Source organism: Chlorocebus sabaeus, chromosome 21, assembly GCF_047675955.1.
Source record: "Chlorocebus sabaeus isolate Y175 chromosome 21, mChlSab1.0.hap1, whole genome shotgun sequence".
Lineage (NCBI taxonomy): Eukaryota > Metazoa > Chordata > Mammalia > Primates > Cercopithecidae > Chlorocebus > Chlorocebus sabaeus.
This window is the reverse complement of record NC_132924.1, coordinates 112,118,074-112,131,109: the sequence shown is the minus strand read 5'-3', so window position 1 is coordinate 112,131,109 and position 13,036 is coordinate 112,118,074. Positions and strand designations below refer to the sequence as shown.

The following is a 13,036-nucleotide window of genomic DNA, read 5'->3' as shown; positions in this document are numbered from 1 at the left end:
GGCAGCGTAAGGTTCTACATATTTAGGTTGGTGTAAAATTACTTTTGGGTTGGTGGTAATTACTTTTAATAGCAAAAACAGTGATTACTTTTGCACCGAACTAATAGTTACAATCAGTGGGTTATACATTTGGTTCTGAGCTGCCTAACTGCCAAAGCAAACCAAATACTTGGGAGAGGCACTGCTCTGTTATGTTAGTGAGGCCTGAGAAAAACACCTCCTATAGCGGGCCACATGGCAGGAACCCTGTGTGCTGTGGTGAGGTCCTCAACCACAAACAGCCCTACCATGAATTCGTCTGCATGTTGATTTCCAAACTGTCTTAGCAGCAGATACATTTTATCAAACCATCTTTCAAAGACCTTAAAGGAGCCAATGAGAGTAGAGCAGGGCTGCCCTGGTGGAATAGGATAGGGGCTCAGAGTGGTCTCCTGGGCCCCTCCTTGTTGCTCTCCTCTCTCCATGTAGCATCTTTGCAGAACAGAGTTCTGCTGAAACTCCCGTGTGTGTGAAAATGCCTATGATATTAAACTTTGCACAGATTCTTTGTATGCTCAAGCCAAGGATGATGTCAAATAAGTGATTCTGTCAGGCACCTGTGGAAATAAAATTATAAACCCAAATTAATTAGCCTTGGTTAAAATAAAAATAAGCTATAAGTCTTGATTTTTTTATATCAAATAATTGGAATTTTCAGTAAGACATAAAGGGGAAAGTTGGCAAACATTTGCATTCTAGTTACATCAAGGTTCCAGGAGGCCAGGCATGGTGGCTCATGTCAGTAATCCCAGCACCTTGGGAGGCCAAGGCGGGTGGATCACCTGAGGTCAGGAGTTCAAGACCAGCCTGGCCAACATGGTGAAACTATGTCTCTATTAAAAATACACACAGAAAATTAGCTGGGCGTGGTGGTGCCCACCTGTAATCCCAGCTACTTGGGAGGCGGAGACAGGAAAATCGCTTGAACCCAGGCGGTAGGGGTTGCAGTGACCCAAGATTGTGCCACTACACTCCAGCCTGGGTGACAGAGTAAGACTCAAAAAAAAAAAAAAAAAAAAAAAAGTTTCAAGAACCAAAAAGAACTATTCGGGGGGAAGAGAGTATTTAAATTTAAATTTAAATTTACACAAGTTCAATCATGTTCCCTAATAAAACATCAAGAAACTTCCTGAGCTTTTTTTTTTTTTTTTTTTTTGAGACAGAGTTTTGCTCTTGTTACCCAGGCTAGAGTGCAATGTTGTGATCTCGGCTCACTGCAACCTCTGCCTCCCAGGTTCAAGCAATTCTCCTGCCTCAGCTTCCCAAGTAGCTGGTATTACAGGAACCCACCACCATGCCTGGCTAATTTTTTGTATTTTTGGTTGAGACGGGGTTTCACCATGTTGGCCAGGCTGGTCTCAAACTCCTGACCTCAGGTGATCTGCCTGGCTCAGCCTCCCAAAGTGCTGGGATTACGGGCGTGAGCCACCATGCCCAGCCCTTCCTGAGTTTTTTAATACAAAGTTCTTTCTGGGACATTTAGTCTGTGTTAGCTGTAGAGTTTTTATTTTGTTTATTTTTATATTCTGGATTCCCATGAAAACTGTAGAGTTTTTAGAATGTAACATTCAATCTGCAAACACGTGAATGTTGTATTCATTAAATGTGACGTGGGTCTGTTGGATGTTCACTGAAGATGTGAATGAACTCTTACTATCATACTAATAAGACCTATCATTACATAAACTGAGTTGGCTCTAGTTATTAAAAAAAAAAAAAAAAAAAGGAAAAATCAGGTCCTGGATTTAATGTTTTCCTTGCTGGGAGTCCAAGTAAAATTAAAATAATGTTTCTGGGAGATTTGAACCCCACATATCAGGAGCAACCTGGTTTCTTTCGTGGGTCAATACATTATGGTCCAAGTTTGCAGCCCTTTGGTGACCTGCCTTGAGCCAGTGTATGGGCTAAAATATTTAGAGAAAAGAGTGGACTGTGTAGCCTTCAGCCAGGCTCCATAGCTTTTATTTCTTGTAACTGAATTTTGAGTAAGTCAGGCAACTAAGAGTCCTGGGTTGGAACCTCTCTAAGGGGACCTTGAGGTGTAGACATTTTTGCCAACAAGTAGGTACATATGCTTTGATTATGAGCTCTCTGGGAGGTAAAATAGATTCCTTTTATGGAAACTGATGTACTTAACCAGGACTCATACCTACATAGATGGTGGGCAAGGAGAGGGTGTGGTATTAGGAGAAGTGATGATTGAATCGATGGGCAGCTGGGCAGGAATGGTGTAGGGTAGAGTGATAGCAGGGCCGACAGGAGGGCAGAGCCTGGGAGTCATTGGATGTGCACCAGGTAGGGAGTGCAGATTCAGGTCTTCGAAGATGTTTACCAGCAAAGTAGCGAAGCTTAGCAGCTGTGGAAGCTGGTGTTGAGAAACAGCGGGAGGCTATGGCCTGAGACACCCTCTCAGAGCGAGGACAAGCCACAGCTCTAGAAAAGCCAAGGTTGAGGCAATCATTGACACCCAGGATATAAACTAAGACCCGTTTACTGCAACTGAAACATAGATTCAAGTCTTGATTCAAGTCTTGTGTTTCAAGTCAACTGAAACATAGATTCAAGTCTTGCAACTGAAACATAGATTCAAGTCAAGCCGCCATAATTGGCGGCTGTATGATTTATTCATTTATTCAGACCTGGAGTAACAGTACTGTACTCTAGGACACATGATGGCTATTAAATTAATGGTAGCTAAAAGGTCTAATGAGACATCTTGCAAGGCTGTCACTATCTGTCACTTAAGAGTGTGGGACAACTGTAGCTTAGGATTGCCAAAGAACTGGGGCCAGCTCAGCTCAGATATGACTGATTTTCAGATACCACAAAAAAGACTCATCCTTACAAGAATACCTTAGTATACCTTTACAATAGAAACACCTGGTAATTGACCCAGACAGCACACAGACACAAGAGAGGGACTTTGAGAGTTGCTTCTGGACCACCAGTCACTTGTGTGACCTCTTGACCATAACATACCCATGACATGGGCATGTTCCTGCTGTCCTATTAGTCTTACAATAGCGAGGGTTGAATGAACCAGCCTATACAGCAAGCAGTGCCTGACACTCATCTCTGATGTGGACTAAACCAAGGGGAAATGTTACCCTGGAGGACTTCACCACCTATCGGGGTTCATGAACATGACAAGTGCAGTGTGAGGGCAAGGCTAGAGAAGGTCAGAGTGGAGCCATGCTAGGCTGTGCAGATGCCCAGACACTGACTTACTGGCCCTGTGCTGTCCAGTATGACAACCACTTGCCATATGTGGCAATTTCATTTTAAACTTTAATTAAACACATAAAAAAATTAAGAAATCAGTTCCATGGTCACTGTAGTCACATTTTCAGTGCTGTATAGCCACATATAGCTTGACTACTGAAGGAGTTAAAAATATGCCACTCTGGGCCAGGCGCAGTGGCTCATGCCTATAATTCCAGCACTTTGGGAGGCTGAGGCGGGCGGATCACGAGGTCAGGAGATCGAGACCAACCTGGCTAACACAGTGAAACCCTGTCGCTATTAAAAATACAAAAGAATTAGCCAGGCATGGTGGCCGGCGCTTGTAGTCCCAGCTACTCGGGAGGCTGAGACAGGAGAATGGTGTGAACCCAGGAGGCGGAGCTTGCAGTGAGTGGAGATCTCGCCACTGCACTCCAGCCTGGGCGACAGAGCAAGACTCTGTCTCAAAAAAAAAAAAAAAAAAAAAAAGCCACTCTGGCATATTGACTATTTTGAGTTAAAAGCACTTGAAAAACAGCAGGTGCGAGATGATCACTCTGACCTTCTGTTACTTAAAAGCAGGAGATGAAATTCCCATGTGAAAGATATTCTTCCCTGGCCGGGCGTGGTGGCCCACACCTGTAATCCCAGCACTTTGGGAGGCTGAGGCAGGCTGATTACTTGAGGTCAGGATTTGGAGACCAGCCTGGCCAACATGGCGAAACCCCGTCTCTACTAAAAATACAAGAATCAGCCAGGCGTGGTGGTGCATGGCTGTAATCCCAGCTACCCGGGAGGCTGAGGCAGGAGAATTGCTTGAACCCAGGAGGTGGAAGTTGCAGTGAGCTGAGATCATGCCATTGCACTCCAGCCTGGGTGACAGAGATTCATTGTGTCTCAAAATAATAATAATAATAAAAAATAAAGAAAGAGATCCTCCCTATACCAGAATGAAAGTAGCATTCTTATCATCAGGGCCAGGAAACCTGTGCAAACAAATCCTATTAGGCAAATCTTCATCCTCCTGGACACTTCTCCACCAAATTAACTTCCCTAGCCAAAGCCCCTTTGCCTCATCCCATTTTCATAATCTATGACTCTTTGTCTAATTCAATACAAGTGTTTGTCTCTAACTGCAGCTTTGGGTCTTCACTTTCTTGTGAAGTCTCCTGTGCCACGTAAAACTTGTATTAAATGAACGTGTATGCTTTTCTCCTGTTGGTCTTTTTGTATATAAATTTATGGAGTACAAATGTAATGTTGTTACATGCATAGATTACCTAGTAGTAAAGTCAGGGCTTTTAGGGTGTCCCTCACCTGAATAATATACATTGTACCCATTAAGTAATTTTTCATCATCTACTCGCCTCCCAACCTGCCCTATCCTGAGTCTCCACTGTCATTCCTATCGTGGTCTTATGTCAATTTAATGCTCAGATCCAGCCAAAATACTGTAAAAGGGTAGAGGTGAAGTTTTGCTTCCCTGGCCAGGTGCTGTAGCTCACGCCTGTAATCCCAGCACTTTGGGAGGCCGAGGCAGGCAGATCACCTGAGGAGTTCGAAACCAGCCTGATCAATACAGTGAAACCCCATCTGTACTAAAAATACAAAAATTAGCTGGGGTGTGGTGACATGCACTTGTAATCCCAGCTACTCAGGAGGCTGAGGCAGGAGAATCCCTTGAACCCAGGAGGCGGAGGTTGCAGTGAGCCAAGATTGTGCCACTGCACTCCAGCCTGGGCAACAGAGAGAGAGGGAGACTCTGTCTCAAAAAAAAAAAGAAAGAAAGGAAGGAAGGAAGGAAAGAAAGAAAGAAATTTTGCCTCCCCTACATATCATATAGGACAGCGCAGAGAACATTTTCATCACCACAGAATGTTCTAGTGAACAGCACTGGTCTAGACCCTAGAGTCTTGCTAGTCAAAGTGAGGTCCACAGACCAGCAGCATCAGCCTCAGCGTCACCCAGGAGCTGGCTGACGTATGGAATCTAAATTGTCCCCAACTTCCCAGAATCATATCTGTACTTTAATATGATCTCTGGGGCACTCACATGTATGTCAAAGTTTGAAAGTCTCTGGCCTTTTAAGTGAGGAACGGAGTGGGTTTTACAGAGCTGAGCAGGCAGCGGATGGATACAGGGCTTCAGCTGTAGGGATGGGAAATTGGGAAGCGATTCAGTTAGTGGTCAAACCAGGGGATATCAAGGTGCCAAAGCTGTTCCACCCGCCCCACATCATGCCAGAGGTGTTTTGCCCGAGGAAGGCATAGGGTTTACCAGGCACCATAGAATCACAGCAGCAATCTCTTTTACAATCACTCTGATAGATACTATCCACACAGCTGTGGCAACAAGCGTCTTCATGATATGAATTAATTGTTGGCTGCTGCAAGTTAGAACATTCTGCTAAAGTCAGCATTGTTGTCCCTTCCACCCTTAGTACTGGTTCTACCTCCTGAAACACATTCAAGTTTATTCCCACTTTGCCCTGTGTACAAATATTTGAACACTGCTTTCTGGTCCCACCATGCTCCACTCCAGGATAAAGAGACCCAGCTCAGGCCTTTCTCTGTCCAGGACATTTTCCTTAGACACTTTCATTCTGTTGCCCTATGCTTACAACCAGCAGGCATTTCCATTAGGGAAGAGGAAGGGGTGTGGGTCTAGCTGAAAGCCCAAGAGTCTGGAATGTCATTAAAAAAAGGAACTGTGAGCCCCTCCCCACTACGGCTGCCTGGAAAAATTTGCTCTCATTAACTCCTTTGTTCTAGATCACAGGAAACAAGTGTCTCCTCACCATTATATACAGGGAACCCCTGCTGCTAGGGGTGTACATCTAGTCTGCCCTGATTGGCCAGGGTGGCCACTGGAATGAGGGCAGTGGATCAGTGGCCTAGCCTGCCCCCTTGCTAAAATCAACTCATTTCCCTTTTACCACCCATTCTGATGTTTGCATGCTTTCTATATGCTTTGAGACTAGAGATTATAGCTTTACATTTGCGGGGTATGCCTCATCCCTTCCTTCTTTCCTTCCTCCCTCCCTCCCTCCCTCCCTCCCTCCCTCCCTCCCTTTCTTCCTGCCTGCCTGCCTTCCTTCCTTCCTTCCTCTTCTCTTTCTTCTCTTTTTTCTTTTCTTTTTTTTTTTTTTTGAGATGGAGTCTCGTTCTGTCGCCAGGCTCTGCAATGGCACAATCTTGGCTCACTGCAACCTCTGCTTCCCAAGTTTAAGTGATTCTCCTGCCTCAGCCTCCCGAGTAGCTGGGACTACAGGCACCCGCCACCACGCCCGGTTAATTTTTGAATTTTTAGTACAGACAGGGTTTCACCATGTTGGCCAGGATGGTCGTGATCTCTTGACCTCGTGATCCACCCACCTCAGCCTCCCAAAGTGCTAGGATTACAGGCGTGAGCCACAGTACCCAGCCGCCTCATCCCTTTCATTATAGCTCCTGTTAGTGGCAAATCCAAGTGCATTTTCAGTTAGCTGGCTAGCAGGAGGCTTGGCCAATTTTGTTTACTTACTCTGGTTCAGGACAGAGGAGAGGGTTCGGTTATTTATATTTGAACACTGCAACTCCTGGAGTTTGGACGAGGAGCAGATGGTCTTTCTTTACTTCCCCTCATGACAACTGTAAACTGTGCGTGGCTAGAATAGCCCACAATGTTCTGTTTCATGTAAGCGTCAGTGTCAGCTTCTGTTAGATGGCGGATGCCGACGCAGCATCACAAAAGAGGGGATGCAAGTTGCTCTGTACATTTGGCTGCTGTAAAAGAGTATTGCAAAAAGCTACATTTTTCAGGCATCCCCCAAGCGTGTAGTGAGTTTCTGCAGGATAGACTCTTAGGTACTATGATGGAGAAGACCACAGAAGTTTGTGACATAGCCCTGAGCTGGAAGCTCTTACAATCTGGTTTGGGAAGCAGAATGCACTCCTGTTCACATCCCATTACTAAAATGAAATCATGTAACAGTAGAGATTTCCTAAAAACCTACCCTGAACTCTTTACCTTTTATTTTTTTTTCCAATTAGAAAGACAATCAGAAAAGTTCAAACGTCGACTCTTTATACCTGGAGTCTCTCTATCAATCCTATCCGAGGGGAGTTGTGCAATTTCAGGCGGGCTCACGGAACTATGAGCTGAGTTTCCAAGGTGAGTTTCTGTGTTTGGCAGTGTGGTGTGTCATTGAAATCCGCCTGCAGTGCATGCGTGGGAGTGGGAGCAGAGTGGGTATGCATTGCCATGGCCAGGGTCAAGGTCAAGATTTAGCAAGGCGGGGGAGTGCAAGCTATGGCCATCAGGAGACCTGAGTTCTAGAGCTCTGGCTCTGACGAACACTTGCTCTGCTCCCCTAGGAGGGGCACCTGGCCTATCTAGGCCCACTTCTCTCAACTGCAAATTCAGGAGCTCAGACTAAGTAGTCTTGGGGGTACTTCCAGCTCTGCCATGCTGTTTCTGATTCTGGCTGGGCAGTTGCCCAGACAGAGGCAATATTTCAGGTGCTGGTGACTACAGTAGAGGCCTTGGACTTTTGGATACCTTCAGAGTTTTAGAAACTTGCTGTTTCTTTTAGGCTTTATCGTCTAGGTCAGTGGTTCCATCATCATACTGATTAAAGTACTTTGCCTTCCACCATGTTTATTAGAGCCACTGTAGAAAGGTCTTCTGCTGAGCTGTTGCCAATCTACCTGCTGTGTTTAGTTAGATATCAGGGCAGGAACTGCCCTCCTTCTGAAGGTACCATCCCATCAGGCACCCCCTGCACATGATCAAGTACTTGCCCTTTTGGGACCTGCAGGTGCTGTGGAAGAGGTAAAGGAGCCTTTCTTAGGTCCCTGAACTCCCAGATGGTACCTGCAGTTGGGTCCTGTACCACTTAGTGGGCATTAGATGATGTAACTTTTACAAGGACTGTTATACCAAGTATTTAGAAAAACAGTCTGGCAGTACATGTCAAGTAACATTAAAATTTGCTAATATGTTTGTCTTTTCATTCCCTCAGGAACCTTTCTTAGGAAATAATTCACTAGAAGAAGGGGGAAAAAAGCTATAGGCATAAAGTAAGGTGCTTGTTAAGCAGCATGGTGTGACTGAAGAACACTAGACCAGTACCAGTACCTACAGTACTAAAAGTAGGACCAGTCTGTCTACCAGTACAGTGGTGACTAAATAAACTAGGGTATTAAATTTCAGTGGCGTATTTGGCACTTGTTAAAGATTTAGATTATGAAAACCAGATAGGAAAAGCAAAATTTGGTATTGTTAAATGAAAAAGGCAGAACACTTTTTTTTTTTCTTTTTTTGAGACAGGGTCCTGCTCTACCACTCAGGCTAGAGTGCAGTGGCACCATCACGGCTCCCTACAGCCTCAACCTCCCCAGCTCAAGTGATCCTCTCACCTCAGCCTCCCAGCTAACTGGGAGTACAGGTGCATGCCACCATGCCCAGCTAATTTTTAAATTTTTTGTAGGGATGGGGGTATCACTATGTTGCCCCGGCTGATCTTAAACTCCTGAGCTCAAGCGATCCTCCCACCTCAACCTCCCAAAATGCTGGGATTACAGGCATGAGCCATAGTGCTCAGCCAGAACCCCAAATTTATGTTTCTGAAATTTTCAGTTTATATTTAAAATAGGAAAGTTAAAAAAAAAAACAACCAAAAATCAATGTGCATGATTGCAGCAATGCATGCATGTGGGCCAAGACTGGAAGATAATAATGAAACATTAAAATCTATTATATTGGGTGGTAGAATTAAAAATGACTTAAATTTAAAAAAATTCTTAGGTGGTATTGTATTGTTTTTATGGTTTAAAAGGGTGGTGGAGAGATGAGAGCCAATAGACTTTGTTCCTGAATCTAGAGTAATTTTTCCAGCTACTTCTGTTTGATTGGTTCATATAAACCAGTTCAGAGCAGTTTATAGTGTTCCAGATGGCTTTTTCTTTTTTTCTTTTTCTCTTCTTTTTTTTTTTTTTTTGAGATGGTGTCTCGCTTTGTCGCCAGGGTGGAGTGCAATGGTGCGGTCTTGGCTCACTGCAACCTCTGCCTCCCAGGTTCAAGCGATTCTCCTGCCTCAGCCTCCCAAGTAGCTGGGACTACAGGTGTGTGCCACCACGCCTGGTTAATTTTTTGTATTTTTAGTAGAGATGGGGTTTCACCGTGTTAGCCAGGATGGTCTCGAGCTCTTGACCTCTTGATCCACCTGCCTCAACCTCCCAAAGTGTTGGGATTACAGGCGTGAGCCACTGCGCCCGGCCGACTTTGTCTATTTCTTAACTAGACTGCCAGTGTATTCTGTCATGCATTAAGCTAGTATCTGAGTGCCAGCTGTGTACTGGCTACTGCTGTGGGTGCTGGGATACAGTGGTGAAGTTGCTCTTCGAGCCTATATTCAAAAGGGTGATGAGAGACAATGATCAAGTAAACAAGTCAGGCCATATCAAAAAGTGGTAACAGTTACTGAGAAAATGAAACAGTGCAAGGAAGCAGCCAGAGAATGGAGGAGTCAGTGGGACAGCACTTACTTTTACAGAGCAGCCTCTGCTTGTGGGAAGGAGGGCGCTCCAGGAGAAGAAAGAACTAAGGCTAAGGCTGGAAGGTACAGACCAGCTTGAAGTTTCACAGAACAGGTAGATGGTCTGTAAGAGATGAGAGCGGAGATAGAAACTTGGATATTTTATTAGGCGGAGGCCCTGGGAAGATTTTGAGCAGTGTTGTGGCATGATCCTATTTGTGTGTGTGTGTGTGTGTGTGTGTGGTTTATGCTTGTTTCATATTTTAAGAGTGCAGTTGGATGAGTATTGACAAATGCATGCAACCACCACCCTAAGCAGGATATAGAACATGTCCATCAATCCCAAAAGTTTCCTTACGTCTCTTTGCAATCAGTCTCCCCAGCAACACCACATACACCTCACTTTATCCCCCTCACAGGCTATTGCTGATTTGCTTTCTGTCCCTGTTTTACCTGTTCTAGAACTTGATATTAATAAATGCTTGCAGTAGGTGTGTTGTTGCACGTGGCTGACTTCTTTCACTGTGAATTATGTTTTTTAGACTCATCCGCGTTGCTGCATGTATAGTAGTTGTTCCTCTTTTATTACTGAGGAATAAGTAATAAGTAATTGTAAGGCTATTCCATACTTTGTTTACCAGCTGATGGACATTTAGGTTATTTCTACTTTTTGGTTATCATAGTAATGCTGCTGTGAACATTCACATGCCTGTCTTTGGGTGGATAGAGGTTTTCATTTCTCTTGGGTAAACACCCAGAAATGGGATTGCTAAATCGTATAGGAGTGCATGTTTAACTGTATAAGAAGCCACCAAACTGTTTTCCAACGTGGTGGTTTCATTTTACACTCTCACTTGCAATGTATTATGATTTACTTTTTGAAGGGATCACTCTGGTTGCAGTTTGGACTGAGGTTTACAGCATGAATTGAAAATGATATTTCACACTTGATGTAGAAGAGAACCCTTCAAGACAGCTACCAGATTCCAACCCGCAATCACTGATGTCTGGTGCAGGGAAGCTTGCAAGGATGGTGTCTTGTTATTTGGCTGCCCCAGCTCTCCTCTTTTACCATGCAACTTGGATTTAAAGATTAGATTAATTCCTGAATATTCATTCACTCCTTTGCTTTCTGAGCCTTCTACTAATGGCAGTGAAGGATACAAGTCTTTTACTGCAAGCAATTCTCATCCCAAAGGATTTTCTCTATTCGTATACAAACGGGTCAGTCTCGAATATTTGCTGTGTAAATAGCCTCTGCAAAATAACAAGAAGTCATTTTCTAGAACTGATCTTGATTCTTTTATTTTTTTTTTTTCTGTCCAAAGGGATGATTCAGACAAACAAAGCTTCCAAAACTCAAAAGGATGTCATCAGAAGACCAAAATTTGTGTCTCAGTGGGATGTGCAGCAGATGCAGAGAGGGCCAGAGTAAGTGTTCTGAAGCAGCTGTTTGCTGACAGATGCTTGAGATGTTCATGCCCTGGGCTCATCAAGTCACTCGTGAATCTGGAGCCTGTTTTCCTGAAAAGTTCCTGCTTGCATTACTCTGCAGTTTCCATCTGCATTCTCTATGAGTAAGATGCTTGTTAAGCAGCGTGATGTGACTGAAAGGATACTAGATCAGAAAATGAATTTTCTTTCTGAAAGGGAAGTCTGAGCAAGTCTCTTAAATACTCTGGGCTTTAGCTTCTCCAGCTGTGAAGAGCTGGATTGATGCAGCATGCCTAAGGAATAATCATATGTACTAGGTTTTTGTTTTGCTGTGGATTCTTTTTTTTTTTAGAGATGGGGTCTCACTTTGGTGCCCAGGCTGGTCTCGAACTCCTGAGCTCAAGCGATCCTCATACCTCAGTCTCCCAAAGTGCTGGGATTATAGCCGTGAGCCACCATGCCTGGCTTTGCTGTGAATCCTTTTGGGTGTCTTGTTTTCCTACACGATTTATAGAGGATGAGGGGCGGAGAGAGAGAAAAAAAAAAGGGATGAGCTAGCTGTTAGAGCAAAGGCTTCAGAGACAGATAATGTTGATTGAAGGGATTTTAAAGGAAATGTTGCTGTGGGGGATTCGTTGTAACTCTCCTTGTGAACTGCTCAGTAAACTCTACATTGTTCATGAACATTTTTGGAGTTGGATATTTTTTTTCTGGGTGATGTGTGATTATATAAAATAGGCTTCAAGAGAAGTATAAAATCAAGGCGTTCTAACTAGGTTCTTCGGTTGTAAGAATTCAAGCTATTTGATGAAAAAGGAAAGTTACTGAAAAGATAAATAACTCTGAGGTCATATGGAAAACAACTTGCAAGAATCTAAGAATGGAAACTGAGCTGTATCAGGGCCTCAGGAAGGGGAGTTGCTTCCAATTCTGCTTTCGAACTGGAGCAGCCTAGAGTCAAAGATTCTTTCTTGGGACCAGGTTAACAGACTGGACGCTGGATCTAGCTCACCTAGGTTCAAATTCCACCCTGCCACCCATTAGCTGTGTGGATTTGTACAAATGAATCACTCTGTATATCCTTGTCTGTAAAATGGGCTTAATAATAATACCTACCTCAGCCGGGCGCAGTGGCTCACGCTTGTAATCCCAGCACTTTGGGAAGCGGAGGCGGGTGGATCACGAGGTCAGGAGATGGAGACCATCTTGGCTAACACGGTGAAACCCTGTCTCTACTAAAAATACAAAAAAATTGGCTGGGCATGGTGGCGGGCGCCTGTAGTCCCAGCTACTCGGGAGGCTGAGGCAGGAGAATGGTGTGAACCCAGGAGGCGGAGCTTGCAGTGAGCCAAGATTGTGCCACTGCACTCCAGCCTGGGCGACAAAGCGAGACTCCATCTCCAAAAAAAAAAAAAAAGAAAGAAAAGAAAAAATTATAATAATACTACCTTCCTCACGGCTGCTTGGGTAACATATTCCAAACACTCATCAGGTGTTCAGTAAATGTAAACTCTTCTGGTTATTATTATTTTTATTCCCCTGCTATTAATAGACTTAGTAACTATATATAATTAAGTTGACTTAATTCTAATTCATAATTCCAACCTACATATCCCTTCAGCCTTATCTTCTGCCACTAACTGCCTAATTTTCTCTGAATTTCTCAAGTTGATTTCCCAAGAATTAGAATCTGATTGATGTAGCTATCTAAAGTCCCTTCCAGCAAATTTTTTTTTTTTTTTGACAGAGTCTCACTCTGTTGCCCAGGTTGGAGTGCAGTGGCACGATCTCAGCTCACTGCAACGTCTGCCTCCCTGGTTGAAG

The 13,036-nt window shown here is 44.1% G+C and overlaps 1 protein-coding gene across 4 annotated transcripts in view; it reads left to right on the top strand.

Annotated features, from left to right (window-relative positions):
• The window catches only part of ZC3HAV1 (zinc finger CCCH-type containing, antiviral 1), a 68,263-nt gene that overhangs the window by 43,373 nt on the left and 11,854 nt on the right, over positions 1–13,036 (top strand). For all 4 annotated transcript variants that reach the window (XM_037991149.2, XM_073009387.1, XM_037991148.2 and 1 more), the window contains exons 8-9: positions 7,293–7,413; positions 11,107–11,209. In XM_037991149.2, coding sequence (XP_037847077.2) covers positions 7,293–7,413; positions 11,107–11,209 — 224 coding nt within the window. The remainder of the gene's footprint in view (positions 1–7,292; positions 7,414–11,106; positions 11,210–13,036) is intronic.